Source organism: Pectinophora gossypiella, chromosome Z, assembly GCF_024362695.1.
Source record: "Pectinophora gossypiella chromosome Z, ilPecGoss1.1, whole genome shotgun sequence".
Lineage (NCBI taxonomy): Eukaryota > Metazoa > Arthropoda > Insecta > Lepidoptera > Gelechiidae > Pectinophora > Pectinophora gossypiella.
In genome coordinates this window covers 18584573-18605161 of record NC_065433.1, presented here as the reverse complement: position 1 = coordinate 18605161, position 20589 = coordinate 18584573, and the positions used below count along the sequence as shown (strand labels likewise).

The window sequence follows — 20589 nt, the reverse complement described above, 5'->3', positions numbered from 1 at the left end:
AAAAACTAAATAAGCACGATTGATTCTAAAGTCATTTCTCACCGTTCCGTTTCACGTACTAATCCATCCATTACGCCCGACATTTCACTGTAATGTGTAATTAAATAATCGTTCTTTTGTTTCTATGATCGGAGGCTAAACGTTATGCAAAGAGTACGTATAATTATGTAGCTTTAACCTTTCATTGTGAACTCGTCCGTATGAGGGTCCTCCCTCACGTGTGTTGTCAATAATTGTATTGTAAACTATTTTGGTTTTTTTTTCTAATTAGAAAATAACAAAGAGCGCTGTTGATTATTTCTTTAGAATTACTCGTGTGATACCATTGCTGTAGTTTTCCTAATAATTGTCATAAAGTAAAAAGTTTATGAGAGAGAGCTTAAAGCCGAAGCTTCCTAACTAACTTCTTATTAATTTACCAGAAACAGGATCGATTTTGATGTTTTTTTTTTGTAGGTGTAGTTTTTTATGTGATTCAAAATCAAAATATCTTGAGTAGAGCAAGTAAATGTTTCGATCACTTAAAAAAAAGTTTGGCTTCCGATTAGTACCCCTAAACAATTTTTGCGTCTGTCCGTTTGATTGTCAAAGGGTCTCAAATTTCAACCTATTAAAAGACTGTATCTTTTGAACCATATTTGAAATTTAGTTGAAATTTGCTTGGGATATGCATTATTATAACGAATATTACATAAAGTAAAAACAAAATGAGGAAGGTTATAAATGAAGGGGGCTCGACACATGTAACGTTTTTTTTTTCAACGTCTCATTAGCGTCGCTCTGTAAAAAAACGACAACACTTAAAATAATGCATTATTTGGAATTAAAATAAAGTTTACTCTAAACTACAAAGATAAAAATTAAAACAAAATTAAAAGTTACCAATATCCTGTTGTATTAACTCTATAAAAATACACATAAGCGTCAAACTTATGGTGCAATTGTAGAGAAAACAATCATTTTATTGTTATTTAATTGCATTAAGTCCAATTATATCGCATTTTTTTAACTTTAGACTAAAAATAATAATATATTATATGGATAAGTGAAAAATAATATGTCTAATCTATCAAGGGGATACTTTGTCTAAGTCACTGTTTCGTTTGACAATGTACGAGTAAAACATAATTCCCTTTTAAGAACTCGTATGAATACTTTTGTATTTGCTTCGTTAATATCAAATAACAATAATAATATAAAAAAGTATAACTTCTTATTTATTACCTACATGTAACGCGTGCATACAAAGTCTATTTCCCGCCAGCAAACGTCCCCTCACTGCGCAGCATCCCTACGCGAGATGTGATTAGTCCCACGTATTAGCCACGCCCCTTCACTTGCACTGTTTGTTGATTATTTGGACCCCTGTATGTACAGTATTATTGTATATTATATTTCATATTCAACAATATTGACAGCCTCCGTGGTCTAGTGGTTAGAGCGTTAGGCTCACGATCTGGAGGTCCGGGTTCGATTCCCGATGGGGACATTGTCGAAATCACTTTGTGAGACTGTCCTTTGTTTGGTAAGGACTTTTCAGGCTTGAATCACCTGATTGTCCGAAAAAGTAAGATGATTCCGTGCTTCGGAGGGCACGTTAAGCCGTTGGTCCCGGCTATTAGCCGTAAAAACACCTCCACCAACCCGCAGTGGAGCAGCGTGGTGGAGTATGCTCCATACCACCTCCGGTTGATTGAGGGGAGGCCTGTGCCCAGCAGTGGGACGTATATAGGCAGTTTATGTTTATATGTTATTCAACAATATTATACATTATAATTATCTTTATAATGTATTATCTTATCTGAATAAGTAGTAGGAGATACTAACCGACTGACTGTCAGCGAATAGATAAAGCTGCAAACGGTAATGTGTATTTATACACATTACCTATGACACCGTCACCTATCCACCTTTACCTGACGCTGGCATTCACAGGACAGTGTGAACACAGTAATTTAACTTGATAGAAATGTCAAATCGAAAAGCGATTCTGTAACTTTTATTACCTAGTGTTTTCAACACTATAATCATAACAATTACTTCGATTAGATAAGGCTGTAATTGGTATGGCTGTTGTTTGCGGCACTTTTTATATATAAAATGTAAAGCTGTTTCATGATATTCGATTATACTGTTTATAAAAGTATCTCCACTCTCGATATTATTATTACGGCGCGTGTTATAATTATTATTATAATTTTATCGCTTTTCCTTCAGCCGTTCAAGTCGGCTCATGTATGTAAGTAGAAGCTGTTAAGGGTTCAATGTTCATAAAAATATAATGAAAATAATTATAACAATTTGCTGTAATAGTAGGTACGTCACTATATAAATAAACGCTTTACTTAAAGGCCTTGATAATAAGAGTTACTTTCCACCACTGACAAAGAAGTTTATAAAAATTGGTTACTGAACTAATGAAATTAGAATCTTAATGGTATACCGTATTAGAGGGGATGGGGATTGCATTTATAATCCATCCATGGTTAAAACCATTTTAGGTGTAAATCAATAGAGTTGCGATTAGTATGAATAAGAATAAAATAAATTTATTGCCAGTAACAATTACATTTGCTATAAGTACTAGGTAATTATGAATATTACGAATACGGGCAAAAGGAAATGGCTCAGCTTGTGCTGTGATGGAGCCATGCTATGGCGCCATCCAGCGCTGGTTTTCAGTCATTTCCTCTTCCTGGGATATTGTGCGGAAGTAATTGTCAACGAGGGCTATACGACATTTAAATAGAAATATACAGCAGCTTTAGGTAGAAAAAACAATAAAATAAAAAGACAATCAAATAAAATTATAAGTAGGTAGGCAATGGAAACATTAGACTTTCAATGCCTGATTTGCCTGAAAACTTTGTATTGTGCAAATCAAACAGTACATTTTAATTTTAACAAATTACAACGCTATTTATTTGTCATTTATTTGTATTTCTTTATTCCAGTGGTCATGCACAAAGAAAAGGAAGACCTCCACGGTCATAGAAGGGAACACTCGCCGTACGACCACGCTATGCCTGATGGCGAGATGTTTTTACAGGTAAGCCTATACCGGTCCAATGGTTATAGACAAGCGTCAACCGAAGGCTTAACGAAGCCTACAGTCCACGCTACTAGCCGTAAAAACACTTCCATCAACCCGCAGTGGAGGAGCGTCATGGAATATTCTCCATACCCCCTCCAGCTGATTGAGGAGATGCCTGTGCCCAGCAGTAGAAAGTATAAAATTTATGTTATGTTTATCTTTCTACAATACGATGTAATCGACTAAATAGTTCATAATATAAGTACATCTAAGACGTCAATGAGAAGTATATATTAATTATTGTTAAGTGCAGTTTTCACTAACAAGGTTGCTTCGACCATTATAGACGGCGATACGTAAGACTCATCACCTATCACGTTGGTCTAACAGAAAATTCCTTGAGACGTCGGTACTTCTTAGTTCATTTTGCGATGGATGTACTTTTGACTAGGTACCCCAGATGAGATATAGTCGTGAGCTTATATTATGAGTTAGGACTTAAATGCTAATTATCGTAGTTTGGCAACAAAATTGTCTTGTGGGTCTGCCCAATTGCGTCTCACTCGTTTTCTTTACGACAGCAGTTTCAGCGCTCTTTCAACCTACCTAATTAAACTTTCCACTTACTTACTAGAGAAGCTCTTGTTATCAAGAATTCTGGGTAATGGATTGATTACTTACCCAGAATTCTTGATAACAAGAAAATACTTTCACTACTCACGATTGTTATTGCAGACAACACGACAGACGCAAAAGTCTAAATTTTAACAAGGAAAATTAACTATTTTACCTATTAAAAGCACATTTTTAATGCAGAAACAAATAATCAAATATTACAAAAAAATAATTGAAATACCGTTTTAATTATAATAATAAATTATTGCTCGTTTGATACGAAAACTATTTTTTTTAACAATCTATAATTTCATTTATAAGTAAATGGCACTTGAATTCCGAGTTATTGCAATAATATAAATTATGAGTTGTTCGATAATAAATCCAAAGCAACTTTAAAAGCAATAAATAAGTGGAGCCTTTCAACTGTACTTAATATTTTACCTTTTCGTATGAGTCTGGGATTTATTTCCGATGTTAGTGACGACACGATTTTGTTATCTTTTTATATCATGATAGAAAATTCAACAATCGGAAAATAATTATTATCTAGGATTCCCAGAATAACCGCCTTACCAAAAATAAAATTTTTAACAAAAAAAAACCGACTTCAAACGCAAAACTAAAAAGCAATAAATAAATTTACTTCGCACAAAGTAATTAGTACGTATTTTCAATTAGTTAATTATTTTATAAATCTGAAGCCGGTGCCAAGGAAATGCTACAACGAAGTACCGATTCATATATTTTTCAATACTGATTGTTTTGTAATTTTTTGTTTGACATTGTTTTGTAATTGCTTTGATATAGGTATTAAACAATATTGTGTGTACATAGTAATTTGATATTGTAGTAGGGTTGTTGTAGCATTTACTTGGCACCGACTTCAGAATTATAAAATAATTAACTAATTGAAAATACGTACTAATTACTTTGTGCGAAGTAAATTTATTTATTGCTTTTTAGTTTTGCGTTTGAAGTCGGTTTTTTTTTGTTAAAAATTTTATTTTATTTTACGATTTTAAGTGATGGTTAGACCGAGCAAGGATGCAGACAGACAGATTTTCTGATTTATATTCATATATAATAATATAATATATTATTAGTAGTGATCACAATTATTATTGATGAACATGTTTACACACACACACACTCACACACGCGCTAACGCACACGAGCACACGCGCACGTACACACGCACACACACAGACACACGCACACACACACACACACACACACACACACACGCGCGCGCACACACACGCACACACACACACATGTGTATGTGTACATACACACATGTGGTTGTCAGTGGAAGCTGCTATCATACACACTCACGCATACATATAGATACAGTAGATTTCGCGTGGTTCGCTCGCTGCTAAAGCAGCTCGCGTGTCCTGTTTATTCGAAACTGTCCCTCTTCGTATGGCGGCCATCTTGTTTTTCCGCCACTTTGTTCTTTTTCACCGGCGACAGAATTTGACCAAGATTTAAATGGGTGTCGTGGAAACAAACAAAATCCAGGTGCAATAGGTTTGCCAGGCCGTAGGATGTCTCCCTGATTGGGAGCAGTTTTCAAAGATGACGTTCCGATCACACGCCTATACATCATTTTTACCCCCAAGACATTTTCTGGAAAAACAAAATTTTGTATGGCGGCCATCTTGTTTTTTCGCCATTTTGTATTTTTTTCACCGGCCATTAAATTCGACCAAGATTTAAATAGGTTTCGTGAAAGAAAAATTGGTTCAGGTGTGATAGTTTCGCCAGGCCGTAGGGTGTCACCCTGATGCGGAGCAGTTTTCGAAAATCGGGAAGTATTTCCATACTTAACATGACGATCCGACCACAACCCCGATATATATTTTATATCCCGAGACATTTTCTGAAAAAACAAAATTGTGTATGGCGGCCATCTTGTTTTTCCGCCATTTTGTTTTTTTTTACGCGCTATGGAATTTGACCAAGATTTAAATAAGTGCTCTCAAAGAAATATTGGTTCACGTGCGATAGTTTTGCCAGGCCGTAGAGTATCTCTCTGATGCGGAGCAGTTTTTGGTGATCAGAAAGTATTTCCGTACTCTACATGACGTTTTGAGTAAGCGCCCCATACATTATTTTTACCCAAACGGGCTTCTTCCAAAATCGACAAAATTTTGTATGGCGGCCATCTTTTTTTTCCGCCATTTTGTTTTTTTGCACCGGCGATTGGATTTGATCAAGATTTAAATACGTTTCGTGAAAGAAAAATTGCTCCAGGTTGTATAGTTTTGCCAGGCCATAGGGTATCTCCCTGATGCTGACCAGTTTTCGAAGGCCGGGAAGTTTTCCCGAAGCCTAAAGATCGATCCGATCAATATGACTTTACAAACGCACTAGTCGCTCCTACGATTTTTGAAAATTCCCCTCGATTTCTCTGGTCTTCCATCATCAGATCCTGACTTCCTTGACATGGGACCCCCTTGGGTATATCTCCTTTCAAACAAAAAAAGAATTATCAAAATCGGTTCATATACGACGAAGATATGCCCGAACAAACATAAAAAAAAAAAAAAAAAAAAAAAAATATACGGTCGAATTGAGAACCTCCTCCTTTTTTGAAGTCGGTAATAAAAATAATAAGCGGTGAACATATATTATATACATATAAAGTACAAGTTCAATCGCGTTGTTTTCAAAATAGGATTAAATTTATAAATTGTTTAAAGTTTACGCGGTTGTTATCATAATTAAAACACATAAGAACGGGTTCTTACCGCGTTTAAATCAGGGACATGAGACTCCCGATATCCCGATGACTATCCCGTGATCATGGCACTTGCATAAGTGTCGAAATATCGGGAGTCTCATATCCATGCTTTAAACGCGGTGAGAACCCGTTATTATGTGTTTTAATTAGGATTAAATTTTGCGTGGTTGACATATACAGGGGTACGCGTTCACCGCTAAACATAACATACATAGCATCACGCGTGTATCACCGAAGGGGTAGGCAGAGGTGTAATAGTATACACAATCACTGCTCGCCAGGTAGTCCCATGTAACAGCGAGCGAGGCTATTGCGTGATATCAATTATATCTGTGATCCAAACATGAACCAATCATGAATCATGTTTATTTTTTATTAGTAAAGTAGCTTCTTATTTCATACACTGTAATGTCATCCATTCCAATCGTGGAACTGTCCTATCAACCCCGTAACAATAATATGTAGATACACCCATTTAGTTTCGGAGTGGGCAAACCCACAAGTCATCACAAGACAACTAAACTTGCCTTTGAAGTAATTTTATATTTAGTTAAGAAATAGAAGTATGCCAAAGCGACTAAAGAACTTGGTAACGTAAAAGGCTGGATTGTATCACAAGTTCATGATGTGGAAAATTGGCGATTTTAATTATTTGATTTTTTTTTTATTTATTTTTTTATTTTTAGGGAAATTTACAGCAAAATTACACAAAATATACACAACTCTAAGAAGCTACATGCCAACAAAAAATTTCCACATATATGAGTCTAAACAGTTAACTACATACTAAAAAACATAAACCGTTTGTTAACGGGATAAGTCCGATAACAGCAGCATTAACAAATAACTAGAAGAAACGAATTAATAAACGTGTAAGTACAGTTAAAGATACAATAACATCTGAAGTAAAACAGTTCAAATAATTCTATCAAACACTATAAGCCTAACCTATTAAAATGGCTCTGGGTTAACAATCTCTTTACGGATGCAATGCTAGTGCAGAAAAGGTCTATGTCAAGATCAGTAGACGCCTTGTTGAAACTATTACATGCTCTAATTATAAAAGTGTTACTACAGTAGTTTGTAGTTGCAGGCTGCAATGATAGGAGTGGTCTCTGACGAAAGCGTAGCTGGTTAGTGCGAATTCTAATCTTATTGAGTAATTCAGGGCTGTCAATCCTACCTCTAGCGACGTTCATTAAATAACAAATATCAGCGATGTTCCGTCGTACAGCTAGGGGTAAAAAATGATATTGTTTACAGCGATACTCATAGTCGGGAAGCTTTTTATGAGCTTTATAGTCGAGAAAACGTAAAAATCGTTTCTGAACACCTTCAATACGGCCTATGTGAGTTGCATATTGAGGGTTCCATACCTGGGAGGCGTACTCTAAGTGGCTACGTACGAAGGCACAGTATAATATTTTTATTGACTTCAGAGTCCGGAAAGTAGCGGAAGTCCTCATAACAAATCCCAAAGCTCTTGAGGACTTGTTAATGACATAGTCGAGGTGGTTAGTAAATAACATTTTCCTATCATGTATTACACCAAGGTCTTTAATTTCGTTGACTTTAGAAACTTTTTTATTTAATAAAACATATTCAGAATCAAATAAAATATACCTACGCGTGAATGACATGAAAAAACATTTAGACACATTCAGATCTAATTTATTATGAATGCAATATGTTTCAAACCTGAATAAGTCAGCCTGAAGTTCAGTTACATCAGACGCTTTATTTATTACCTTAAGTATTTTCATGTCATCAGCAAACAGCAAGATATCAGAGTTGCAGAAGCAATTCTTGATGTCCATAATGAAAATTACAAACAGCATAGGCCCTAGTATCGATCCTTGAGGGACCCCAGAAGGAATGGTGGACCAGTCAGATGTGAATCCGTTAAGTACAATATGGAATCGTAATTTCTAGCGTTTTTTTAATTCAATAATTAGTCTAAAATATAATAAACTTGGTATCTTTCTTACTTATAAGAACGCCTTAGAAAGGAATAACCTTTCATTTTCAGAGCAAAACTCGAGCTATAACTCGACTGAGTGACGCAACCTTAACGCTTTCCGCGAAAATTGCAAAAAGTATCGCCGTCTTCGGGAAACCTTGCAAACTTTTTATAACTAACCATTATCTCGAATCTCGAGATAAAAACTCGAGTTTGAAAGTATTAAGTAAGTATGTTGTTTCTTTCAGGCACTCAATGGCTTCCTGATGATACTGACATGTGAGGGAGAAGTATTCTTCGCCACCCACAGTATCGAAAGTTATCTGGGCTTCCATCAGGTACGCCAGTCCGCATTTACGTGGAACATTTACATTTAATTGTATAAGTACTCATTTAGAATTTCGATTTCCAAGAACATGCACCATTTATTACCCAAATTTATTGTCCTCGGATTTATAACATAATTTTGTGAATAATTTTGTCCTTATTTTCCAAATAAAAAAACATTAATTCAACGTTATTAATCACTTAAGAAAAATAGAGATAAGCCAGCCCGAATGGACGAAATTTAATTACGCTAGAAAAAGCAACTCCATAAAAATATTAATTATATCGCGATAAGTGAACTTAAAAAGGCTTTAGCTTTTATTAAACCACCCCAGTTTATCAGTAAAGCATTTTATCGAAGTCATATCAACAAATGGAATAAGAACTATGACATTGGACGTGTTTAAATTAGAAACGTTCCTTATAATATTTAATTATTATTGTACTCTCACAATCCCTAAAAACCTGAATTCCTTTGATTCCTTTAATTTGTCTAATACCTAAAATAATGTCTCCTCACAGTTACGATAAAATATAATTACCCAGAAATTTACAATATCTATCAAATGCCCATGTATCATAATGTCATAATTGCAACGACGCATTACTATCGTTTACTCTTTCGCCTTAATAAAACGTGTCACGCTCCTGCTGAACCCCAAAAAAAAATACGAAATCGTGACACAAAAACTTGGCGCATACATTAAAATGTGCTCGTTAATAAATGCCCTTCGCATTAAAGCCAATAAAGTTCACAATGAAATATTGCTATCAGAAGTAAAAACCCCAATTTCGCTTCAAATCCGACCCCTTGCTATAAAACTTTCAGTCGACCACAATCGTATATAAATTTTATTCGTTCAACCCCGCTCGCCTTTGTTTTGTTTATGCTCGGAGCGACCGAGTAATTCGGTTACCTGAGCAACATTACTGGCCAAAGATTAGCTACAATGTAACGTTTAGTTTATTTTATAGAATACTTCCGTTTATTTCTTGGAATTCGTACTGGTCTCGAAATTTTACTTTGACCTTTATAATTGGTAGGCACCTACAATGTTATCCATTCGATGTCGGTAGCGATTATTATGAGTTAAAAAGTTTTCTTACCTTTATTAACTTACTCAGTTCTTCGTGTTTCACGTTTTCTTACGCAATATGTGTTGATTTGATTTTTTTAACTGTGTACTCAGTTAATGGTATACGTACAATGCCTATCTCAAAACTAACGTATAATCTTTGACAAAATAGAAAACTCGGCAGGGGTGGATAGCGATTAAAACAAATCGATTTTGAAATCATTAAATCGGGGTACTTGCTGCTTCCTGTCCTGCCACGTGCCAGGGTATGGAGTATTCAACAGATTTACCTTATTTAGGGGCAATAAACTAATAATGGTCGTTTTTCCTTTCCACCAAAACTTTATAAATAATGTTTCGTATTTCTTTTTTTATTCTCACATTAGTTTTGGCTATTCACCCAATGTTTAACAAGATGTAGCAATATTTTCTTGCCACTAGTCGCCTGGAAGAAATTGCTGCTTAGCGATAAGGCCGCCAGATTGTACTGTATCTTTCGGCCATGTGTGCAAAACTTGTTTTGTATGTTGTGTGCAATAAAGTATATCTGTATTTAACGTTAATAATAATTATTAGTAGGTATGTCAAATTATTGTTGCTAATTATTAGTATATTTTAACGGCACGTAAAATCTAATGGATTTCACATTAACAGTATGAAGTAAGTGTTTTCAACTAGCAAATCCATGAAAAATAATACGCGTTTAAACTCTACCCGTAACAGTATAGTCGAAACCGTAATCCACTTTATTATTACAATGTTGCCAAGCAGGGAAGTGAATCGCAGCTAGATTAACTTCAAGCCTACGCACCAGGTGGCCGCCGGCTTATTGATCCGCCATTGTACATTACCAGCCTAATGGTCTGATGTTTTACTTGGGGGTCTTTATAAAGGGAGCCAACAGAGACAACCACACTAAAATAAACTTTACGCTTCATAATTTCGTTATATTTAAGATTACTATGTTTCAACTAAAATTATGACGGGGAAAATACGAAACACCGTGCATGCAGCATAAATTCAAAGTAACGTTCGGCAACAAAATACGGAAGGAACTCTTGCCAAAACAAAAGAATATCAACAAAACATCACCGCAAACCATAGCAACCGTGCCCTACCCCCGAATGGGTCGTAGAGAACAAAAAGCAATTACCTAACAAATCATCCTCTGACGTTTAATGCCATCGCAATATGTTCGAACTCACATTCTGGTGTGCCCGGAGAGCCCCATTCCTATCTACATTTAGGATATGGTTTGGTACGGTATGAATCATTTACATGTCAGCGTTGAAAAAGAGGGGGCCGAGTTTTTCGCCTCAAGCAACCCCATTGATTATCAATTAGGCTTGTGCTTGCATCATGCGTTGTACGCGCATTATTCACACTATTTACACGAGCCTTTGTAATATATGACGTGTTAAAATGCATAACTACCATTCACATACTAATGCCGGCCGTATTGTTAACCACTACGGTTCGTTTTCGCTCTTACAAATCTAAAATTAACTTGTCTATCATCGTTACAGATGATTCTTTAATGATCAAGCTTGAATCAATTTGTAGGGTTATCAATGGTTTATTGATTTACGGTTCGGTGTGACTTGCTCTTTTTACGGCTATAAATATTTCAAGTAATATGATTATCTTGTTAGCTTTGATGGTATCACTTCGATGAAAACGAGGTTTTCTTTTTACTTTGTTTATAGAAGTTCCTTGTAGACGCCGTTACAATACCACTTTGATGTATTTTTAGAGTTGTTCATTTAAAACAAGCTGAACTATTTATTGTTTTTATTACAATATTTATTAATCACCCACATTTAATATGATATTCGGTGCACGTTTCGCTAACCTAAAATTAGGTGGCATTTTGTTTGTCTTTTGTTTATAGCTAGGTAATTATAATAGTTTGAAATTAACCAATGAAATAAATAAATGTAATGTTAAACCTTTCAGTCCGATATAGTTCACCAATCAGTCTACGAATTAGTCCACTCAGAAGACCGGGAGGAGCTACAGAGGCAGCTGCTATGGAACTCCTTCCTACCCCCTGAAGTGAGCAATCTCACACTGCAAGATGTTCTAAGGCCCGATAGAACTCATCTACTGGAACGTAGCTTCACAGTTCGGTTTAGATGTCTACTAGATAACACCTCAGGGTTTTTGGTAAGTGATGGACAAATGTAAGCAGTTTTAAGTAAATAATAGAATAAGCACAAGCGAACGCTAATGCGAGTGAACCTGATGCTATTGCGATTGTGGATTGTTTTGTGTTTAGAAGCTGAATGTATTTAAAAGATTGTATGTTTGCGTATTGTTGACTAAGTGACTACATTTTCAATGATTTGTGATGGAAATCAACAGAGGCTAGACATCAGGGGCCGGATCAAGGTGCTGCACGGTCAGAATAAGAAGACGGAAGAGCCGCCTCTGGCCTTGTTCGCGATCTGCGCGCCATTCGGTCCGCCGAGCTTGCTCGAGATCCCGCAAAAAGAAGTCATGTTCAAGAGCAAACACAAGCTCGATTTGTCTCTAGTCTCTATGGATCAAAGGTAAGCTCCCAATGCAAACACGAACTCAAACCTTCGTTGTTCCTTTTTTAACAGCGTTTGGTGTATAGGCTATTATTAATGAAATGCTTTGATACGAATTTATTTTAATCGTCACTATAGTTGATAAGTATTTCTTAGAGAATGTCACCTGACCACAACATGTCAGAACATAATAACCCAAAATAATAATATAATAGTGAAACTAACAGATTTTTTACGAAAAACCTAACCTAGTCTGGTGACCAGATAGTATTACGAGTAGAATTTGAACTTTACAACTACATTATAAAATATCTTAGTTACCCAAACCAATATAACGAGATAAGGTCCCTAAACCGCCAGGTGGATAAGCCGAACAATGGTAATAGATAAAGTATTTAATTGTTTAAAGTCCATACGAAATTGGTAATTGTTGAGACCGAAACGTGGTGGAACTAACAGATTTATCGAGACCATAATAAACTAATAGGCAAGTCCCGCCATATTGTTCTGAATTTGAGAAATCAACATTATTATATTTCTAAACTAGAATAGTGTGAAAATTAAACTGATATCACTCCAATACCCTGTTATTGGAGTACATACATAAACAACCTATATACGTCCCACTGCTGGGCACAGGCCTCCCCTCAATCAACCGGTGGGGGTATGGAGCATACTCCACCACGCTGCTCCAATGCGGGTTGGTTGAGGTTATTGGAGTAATAGCAGATATTTGCAATTCACAACAAAGACGATGTTCTTTTAACTGCCATGGTATAAGTGAATTGAATATCATATTGGTATCAATCTATAGTTCTTTATAGTATCAATATCATCTTTGCTTTATTACATGTATGTAAGTGATATGAAGTGTTTTTGTTGCAGGGGTAAAATGCTGCTAGGTTACACCGACGCAGAGCTAGCTAATATGGGTGGATATGACTTAGTTCATTACGATGATCTGGCTTACGTGGCCAGTGCACATCAAGAATGTAAGTGTAATTAATTTAAAGCATTTCATTTAACAGTGCAAGCTTATTTACTTATCTTGCTAATTAAGCTCGCCTTTTAAAGTAAAAATTGTGGAAATCCAACGATATATTCATAATCTATTCAGTCACACTTATTATAACTTTAGTGTCAATGTCTTTGGAAAAAAGAGTGGTTCAAATAGCCCCGGGCATATCGGAAAGCGTGAGCTTTACACGAAAGTTCTCCTAAATCAAAAAGTCGTTATTACATAAAATATTGCCTTGTCTTTCTATTTAAAATGCAACGTTATTTTTTCAAACGTTTCATTCTCTTTTGCAGTATTAAAAACTGGTGCTTCCGGAATGATCGCGTACCGCTTCCAAACGAAGGATGGACAATGGCAGTGGCTGCAGACATCATCACGCCTGGTCTACAAGAACTCCAAGCCTGACTTCGTTATCAGCACCCACAGGCCTCTCATGTGAGTTATATTTCTATTGACTTTAAATTATTAAATCATATCAAATAATATACTTTATTGCACACACTTTTGTACAATATACAACTAATACTCAAAAATCATCTAACTATTCTTTGTCTTATCATTATTACCTTATGAACATTATGACAAGTATGCACAAATATGGATATGAGCATAAGTAAAAGTGATAATATTAAAATCGTACTAAGTTGTGTTTGTAATAAGTAATTCACTTGATTAATTTTATAAGTAGTTGAAGAAAACAAGGGCGAAACTTCAAGTAGTTTAAACTTGAACGCATTAACTAATAAATTGAACAAAATGCAAGCACTTAATATTATGATATTTAAAGTAAAAATGTGCAGCTACGCGATATATAAGATGTTTTTAAAGCTCTAGCGATTGAATGCCAAGCGAATGCAACAACAATGTCGCACAAATCGAATGTTAAAGCTTGCTGGAGCGGACCTATTCTGTTGTCTCAACTTTTCTCATCTGTCAGACCCTACGTAACCACAAATAACTCAACTAAATAATGCCATGTCCATCTATTACAGGGAGGAGGAGGGTAGAGACCTTCTTGGCAAGAGGACTATGGACTTCAAAGTGAGCTACCTCGACACGGGCCTGACGAGCCTCTACTTCTCCGAGACAGAGCAGTTGTCCGGCTGCGAGTCCAACGTCACCACGCCACCCAGAGCCGCTAGGAGATATAAAACACAGCTGAGAGACTTCTTATCGACGTGTAGAAATAAAAGAAGGGTTCCTACTACGCCCGCTCCGCCTCCCGTAGATTATTTAGCCGCAGATGCCGTCGCAGCGGCGTACACGAATTTAAACGGAGCATACACCGCGCCCTACGGAGAATATCCACCAGCTCCAACCCTACACTACGCCCCACCGCCGTTAGATGACAGGTTCCTAACGGCGGACAACCTTTTTCATCAGTATAAACCCTTATCCTACCATTACACCCCTTACGCGCCCAACGGCTTCCTAGAACCAGCTCCACCACCCGGGTACGAAGTGGCCCCCACGTACCACAGGCCCCCTTCGAGAGAATATACTTACGTCGACAGTAGCGGAAGATATATGAGCCCAGTGACGGGTCAAGAGAGGAGATCGCCCAGTGTGGTCCCCGGCCCCAGTCCCGGAGGATCTAGCGGGTCCACTGAGCAGGAACGAATGCAGCAGACGCAAGCTTCGGAGATGCCAAGACAAACGGTGCTGATGTGGGGCGCGGGCGGGACGGTTCAAGAGGCTCCAGTAGAATACTCCCCTCCACAGGTTTGGCGTTACCATCCATCACATTACCACACCGCTGAAGCAACTCAGTGAACGCCTTTGGCTTTTTATGTGCAATCAATTGTGTATGTGTAGATATATGACATGAGACTTGTCTTCTATTACAATCAAAGTAGGTGCAATTAATTGTTGGTCACGAAGCGAACCTAGCGCTCCTAAAAGGGTAAATTTTGAACATTTTAACCTATAATATTCTAAACCGTTTTATAAAAAATATACCTAATCAAGTCATTGAATTTTAACACTTGAAGATTATTCTTAATTATGACAAATATTGGCCTCATGCATGCATGTCAAGATATTCCGAACTCTACCTACTTGTTACCAGATAACCTTCTAAAATCCTAAAGAATACCTCGCTCAGTGGTTTTGTAGAATATTTCTATGTCAGACTTTTATAAGTCTAGAATTTAGTTTATTTAGCCTAAAACAGGGTCCTCCCATTATCTTCTTTGTAGATAAATTTGTATTGTATATTTATAAAAATAATTTGAAAATTCTATCCAAATATTACGAATTAACTTGATAGTCCATTTTATAGGGTAATCATAAAGTAATCATAAAATCACATCACGCAATGCAATGTTACACACGTTATCTAATAATGTTCTAAGAAGTTGTAAATATTATTTTTTTATAATATTTTGTAAGCTTGAGCTTTTGTGTTGATGTTTTGCTTAGCGTGTGGTCACAGTACGAAGTCATCTACCCCGAATGACGCGAAGTGAGATCAGCGGTGTAGAATTTATTGTACAGTATATTGATTTTATGCATAATAATATCCTATTACATTGATATTTTATTTCAATTCCGCTTCGCTTCATTTCGTTGACATAAAGTCTACTTTTTACGATAAAACAGAAAGACAAAACATATCAATATGTATAAGCACGCCCACATATTTGTAACTCTTCAAATTTTATAACACATAGTAATAATCACAAAACTATTATTGTCTCCATAAGTACCTGTGATACATTTTTAATGATATATACTGAACTTAAATAATTATTCACCATTTTAAATATGATTTACTATAACTATGAAGTTGCCCATAATCCCCATTGGGATAAGCAGACAATCTTGCAGGCAAGTAAAATATTATCTTTAAAAAAATCTGAATAAGTATTTTGAATAAGAGAGTCTACAAATATTAAGAGCAGACTTGTACGTAGATAGTAGACGCAGTATAATTCACTTTATTTGAGGTTTTTTATTTAAACAACTTATGGGGACAAATCCAAAGCACTGCCATGCCAACGTTCGGAGCACACGCGTCTGTATATACACTCCTCGTGCCTTCGTTATTCACTACATGACCAGATTTCAGACTCATTTGCATCATAATAAAATGTGATTTCGTTGTACAGTGACCGGCGACGTTGGCAAGGCAAGATGACGTCGTAAAAACGAAAATCTCTTCCGCCGTCAGTTTAGTATATAAGCTCTAGTTTATATTCGATAACACATTACGAAAAATATTGCTTTACGCGTCTAGAAAAAAACAGATGTTCGTCAAGTACTTACGAATTACACTTACATCAAACAAGTCAAGAATTAGTTAAACGAAAATGTATATTATGGAAGCAATACTTTTTGTAACGTGAATCGTTGTACCTATTTCGTCTTCTCATTAAAGTTTAAAATCTAAATTGTCGATTCTAAACGACATAAAATAAGAATTTGTTTTTATACTAATGTGGAATCCGCCCAGATTCTGCGTTTCTTCCATTGAACTCTCCAATTGCAAGGTTTTCCCTCGAATTACTCAATACATTCGTATATTATTGATGTAAAAACAGTTAACTTATTAAAATAAAATAATTATAATATTGTGTTCAAATCCAACACTGTTTTAAGACTCATGACTTGAGTAATAATAAATATTTATTGAAACCGAAAAATTGCTCTAATTTAATCGTAAAATAGAAAATAGGTTTTAGATGCTTAATTATGTAATATTGATAACTATTCTTAATTAAATGAATATATAAATAAGATAAAATTATCCGAACATTTTCTGTATTTATTTTAGCATAGAGTAATATTGTAAGTAATTAAAAGAACATCAAATAAATTTTTCATGCCACTGAGTTGGATTTTTATCATTTACTTAATATACCTCAATGTAATTAATGAGACTTAAATCATAGTAACTGCTTATAAAGACCGCTTATAAAGCGATAAGCTGGTGTGATACAATCCTTCGGTTAAAGATAACCAATGCGGTTTATCATGTTTATCTAGGGACTGTAACTTATATACTTACGACCGCCGCCATGTGGATCATAGTCAATCATTTAGAAGATGACATTTACACAGGTGGACAAAAAATCGACACTGGCATTTAGAAAAAATATATTTTTTTACATTACTTATTAATTTCTTTTGTTTTCTATCTCTGAATGTCTTCCCCTTCAAAATGATACCTACCATATGCCTTGTAGAATATAAGTAATCATTATTTATTGTAAACAGTTAATTTAAAAACCCGACAACAGAACTGGACTCGATTTCTTTGTCCACCAGTGTATTTCGGGTGATTGGATGATAACCGGACACCAAGCGTTTTATGAATTATGGTGCTTTAAATGAATTATGCAGGCGTATATACGCCTTTGACGAACATGAGTAGTGGCTTCGAGTTGACTTGTGGCTCTGCACACCCTGTCAGAGATTCTAGTAGTGATAAATTTCCCCAAATATTCGTTAAAAGTTTATATTTATAATTTTTATTGCAATTGTTTCTATCCAATTGTAAACCCACTTCCAGAAAATAATGTGACCCAAATAAGTAGGTAAGTACTTTGTATTTACTCCGTGCCCAAGTATAAGCTGGAAAAGAAGAGCCTACCCGCGCCATCTAGTGGTTAAAGTTCGAACTAAAATTTATAGAACCAGGTGTGCTCCAATGTCTTGCGTGGATGTATAAACAAGGCGCACCTATAGCGTAGTTCAAACCAATTCTCATAGATGGCGTGATTCGTCTAAAAACTTTCGCGTGAAAAAGTTGTAGTCACTATAGTAAAAACATAATAAAAATATTCACAACCGCCATAACAATACAAGTAATTAAAAAACCGAAATCCAAAAAGGTAAGAACTAATCCTATTTTGTTGAAAAACATTTAAAATTGTGGTTGCAATATAAATTCTAGTCGGTCGCCGCTTACAACAACGGGTGGGAAATATATTTCGCCCGCTATTCCCTTAAAACTTGCACTCGTATTCCCTATGTTGAATGATACATATATCAAATAAAAAAATAATTATTGCAATACATACGATTAAAATGACTTCTAACGCCTACGTTTTGCCTACTAACAGTGGTAAAGGCTTCCGTCATACAAAAGACGTCAACGAGTTCATTGTTATTATTATTATTTCAAAGTAATATTTTTGATCATAAAAAAACTACTAACCTGATTTTGATGAAACTAGGATGCCTAAAATGGATGATTAGGAAACCGGTGCAAATAAGCAGTTTTTTTCGCACTGGTAAAATTGATGGTCAGACTAGTCTAATAATTGATAGTCTGACCATCAATCTGACCAAGTGGGAAAAACCGCAAATAAGCGCTTACACCACTCTACCCCGTATATAACAACACACAACATAACCGAAGCTCATAACTATATCCAAATTGAGGTAGTCACATGTACATGCAAGTAGCCACACCTCACTGAGGTTTCTACATACATACATAAACTCACGCCTATTTCCCACCGGGGTAAGCAGAGACTATAGAATTCCATTTGCTTCGATCCTGACACACTTCTCTTGCTTCTTACTGAGGTTTCTATCCAATATAAAACAAAAGCTATGAAAAAGTGTGGTCAAATCAGCATGACGTAAATACAATTTTTTTACTTACTTTTACTCACTGTCATTTACCAAAAATAGGTGTATAATACGTACATACACAGACTCACACCTATTTCCCACCAGGGTAAGCAGAGAGTATGTAATTCCATTGGTTCCATCCTGACATACTTCTCCTGCTTCCTCCACATTCATCAATCGTTTCATACACGCACCCATCCATAAACCGTTATAAATTATTTCTTATAAATACATACGCCTTTCTAATAAAAAAATAAATATATTTTATTCAACAAGCGCAATGACAAAAATAACAAAAAAAAACGTCGAAGGAATAATCTCCTAAGATGAATTCTACTAATTAAATGAACATCTGTATGCTTCTAAGAAAATCTACTAACAATACTTTCATTGATAAATCACAATTACGCCGAAATGATTTCAGCTCATTTCAGTTGTTCGTTTCAATCATATCGTAACGTTACATCATACCGTACGTTACAACGTACGCAACAATTATATACTTTTACGTTTCGTAGCGCAATGATTGTTGTAAAGAATATAGTAGTTGTTGTTTATTATAATAGATTAATAAACACAAGAAGATGTGAGAGCGACTGACGCGAGCTGTGAATGTTTAGATATTTTACCAGAGCTGTTAATGCCCCCCTTTTGATTACAAAAATAAATATTATTCCAAAAAATATGCATGTTTTATTTTTTTCCCCCGCCATGACTCAGTCAGACTGACCAAAAAAAGTTAAAATCGATATCTAAGCAGTTAATCCGTTTAAGTAGAATTTTTGACATTATGCGCTTTTGTCATTCTGCGCCTTTGACATTGTGCGCTTTTGACATTCTGCTCTTTTGACAATTTGCTACCACTTGACATTTCGCTCTTTTGACCTTATGCTTCAAAACGATTTTAAAGATGGACTTTCCATGCTACGTTCTCCAAAAATAATATAGATGACGTTGTACAGCGTTTTCTTCGTTTAACCTTCTAATTTCATGGATAACAGAGGTGTACATCTTTTATCTTTGTTTTTGGGTATAAATTATGGACTTCTTTATTACACCAAGGCACACTTACATCTTCCACCCATTATTATACATGCATTCTGCCATCACATTATATTTTAGAATACTTATGTATCAGTAAATATATTATGAGATTGTGACATTAAGAATTGAAATTTATTCAAGTGTTTGTACACTATGTAAAGATAATGTATTCTAAAAATTGGTAAATATGACAAAAGTTGATGATTTTAAAAGTACTACAAAAACTAAAGTGGAACTATACTCATATACCACCATATTTTTAATGAATAAAACGAACATAATTGGTACCTACCTACACAAACCCAGCTATTTATTGACCATCTCAGCTATTCTATTAATACATATATTAAACTAAATCTTATCTAGTCTCTGTGATCCACTGCTGAGACGATATCTTCCCCTCTAACTAATTAATTTTATTTCTATTGAGCTTTACCTTATACCACAATTTGAGAACAGATATCCATCACTTAGCACTCTCATATATAATATTAAGGAAAGTGGTATTAGCAGCTCTTGTAGTGCCAGTCACAGTCGAGCAAATAGTAGCAATCTGAGTCGTCGCACGCAGCCGCAGCACTATCGGAGAAGCTTTCAACAGTAACACACGCCTCACTACAACCACGATTAGGCATTGTAAAAAAAA

General features: G+C 35.5%; 1 protein-coding gene across 1 annotated transcript in view; it reads left to right on the top strand.

The window, feature by feature from the left end:
* Positions 1–17091, top strand: part of LOC126380567 (aryl hydrocarbon receptor) — an 87436-nt gene extending 70345 nt beyond the window's left edge. Inside the window, exons 3-9 of the mRNA XM_050030067.1 lie at positions 2955–3049; positions 8610–8699; positions 11721–11930; positions 12129–12316; positions 13184–13290; positions 13610–13751; positions 14309–17091. Of these exons, the coding sequence (XP_049886024.1) occupies positions 2960–3049; positions 8610–8699; positions 11721–11930; positions 12129–12316; positions 13184–13290; positions 13610–13751; positions 14309–15089 (1608 nt within the window). The 5' untranslated portion in view covers positions 2955–2959 and the 3' untranslated portion in view covers positions 15090–17091. The remainder of the gene's footprint in view (positions 1–2954; positions 3050–8609; positions 8700–11720; positions 11931–12128; positions 12317–13183; positions 13291–13609; positions 13752–14308) is intronic.
* Positions 17092–20589: the final 3498 nt, after the last annotated feature.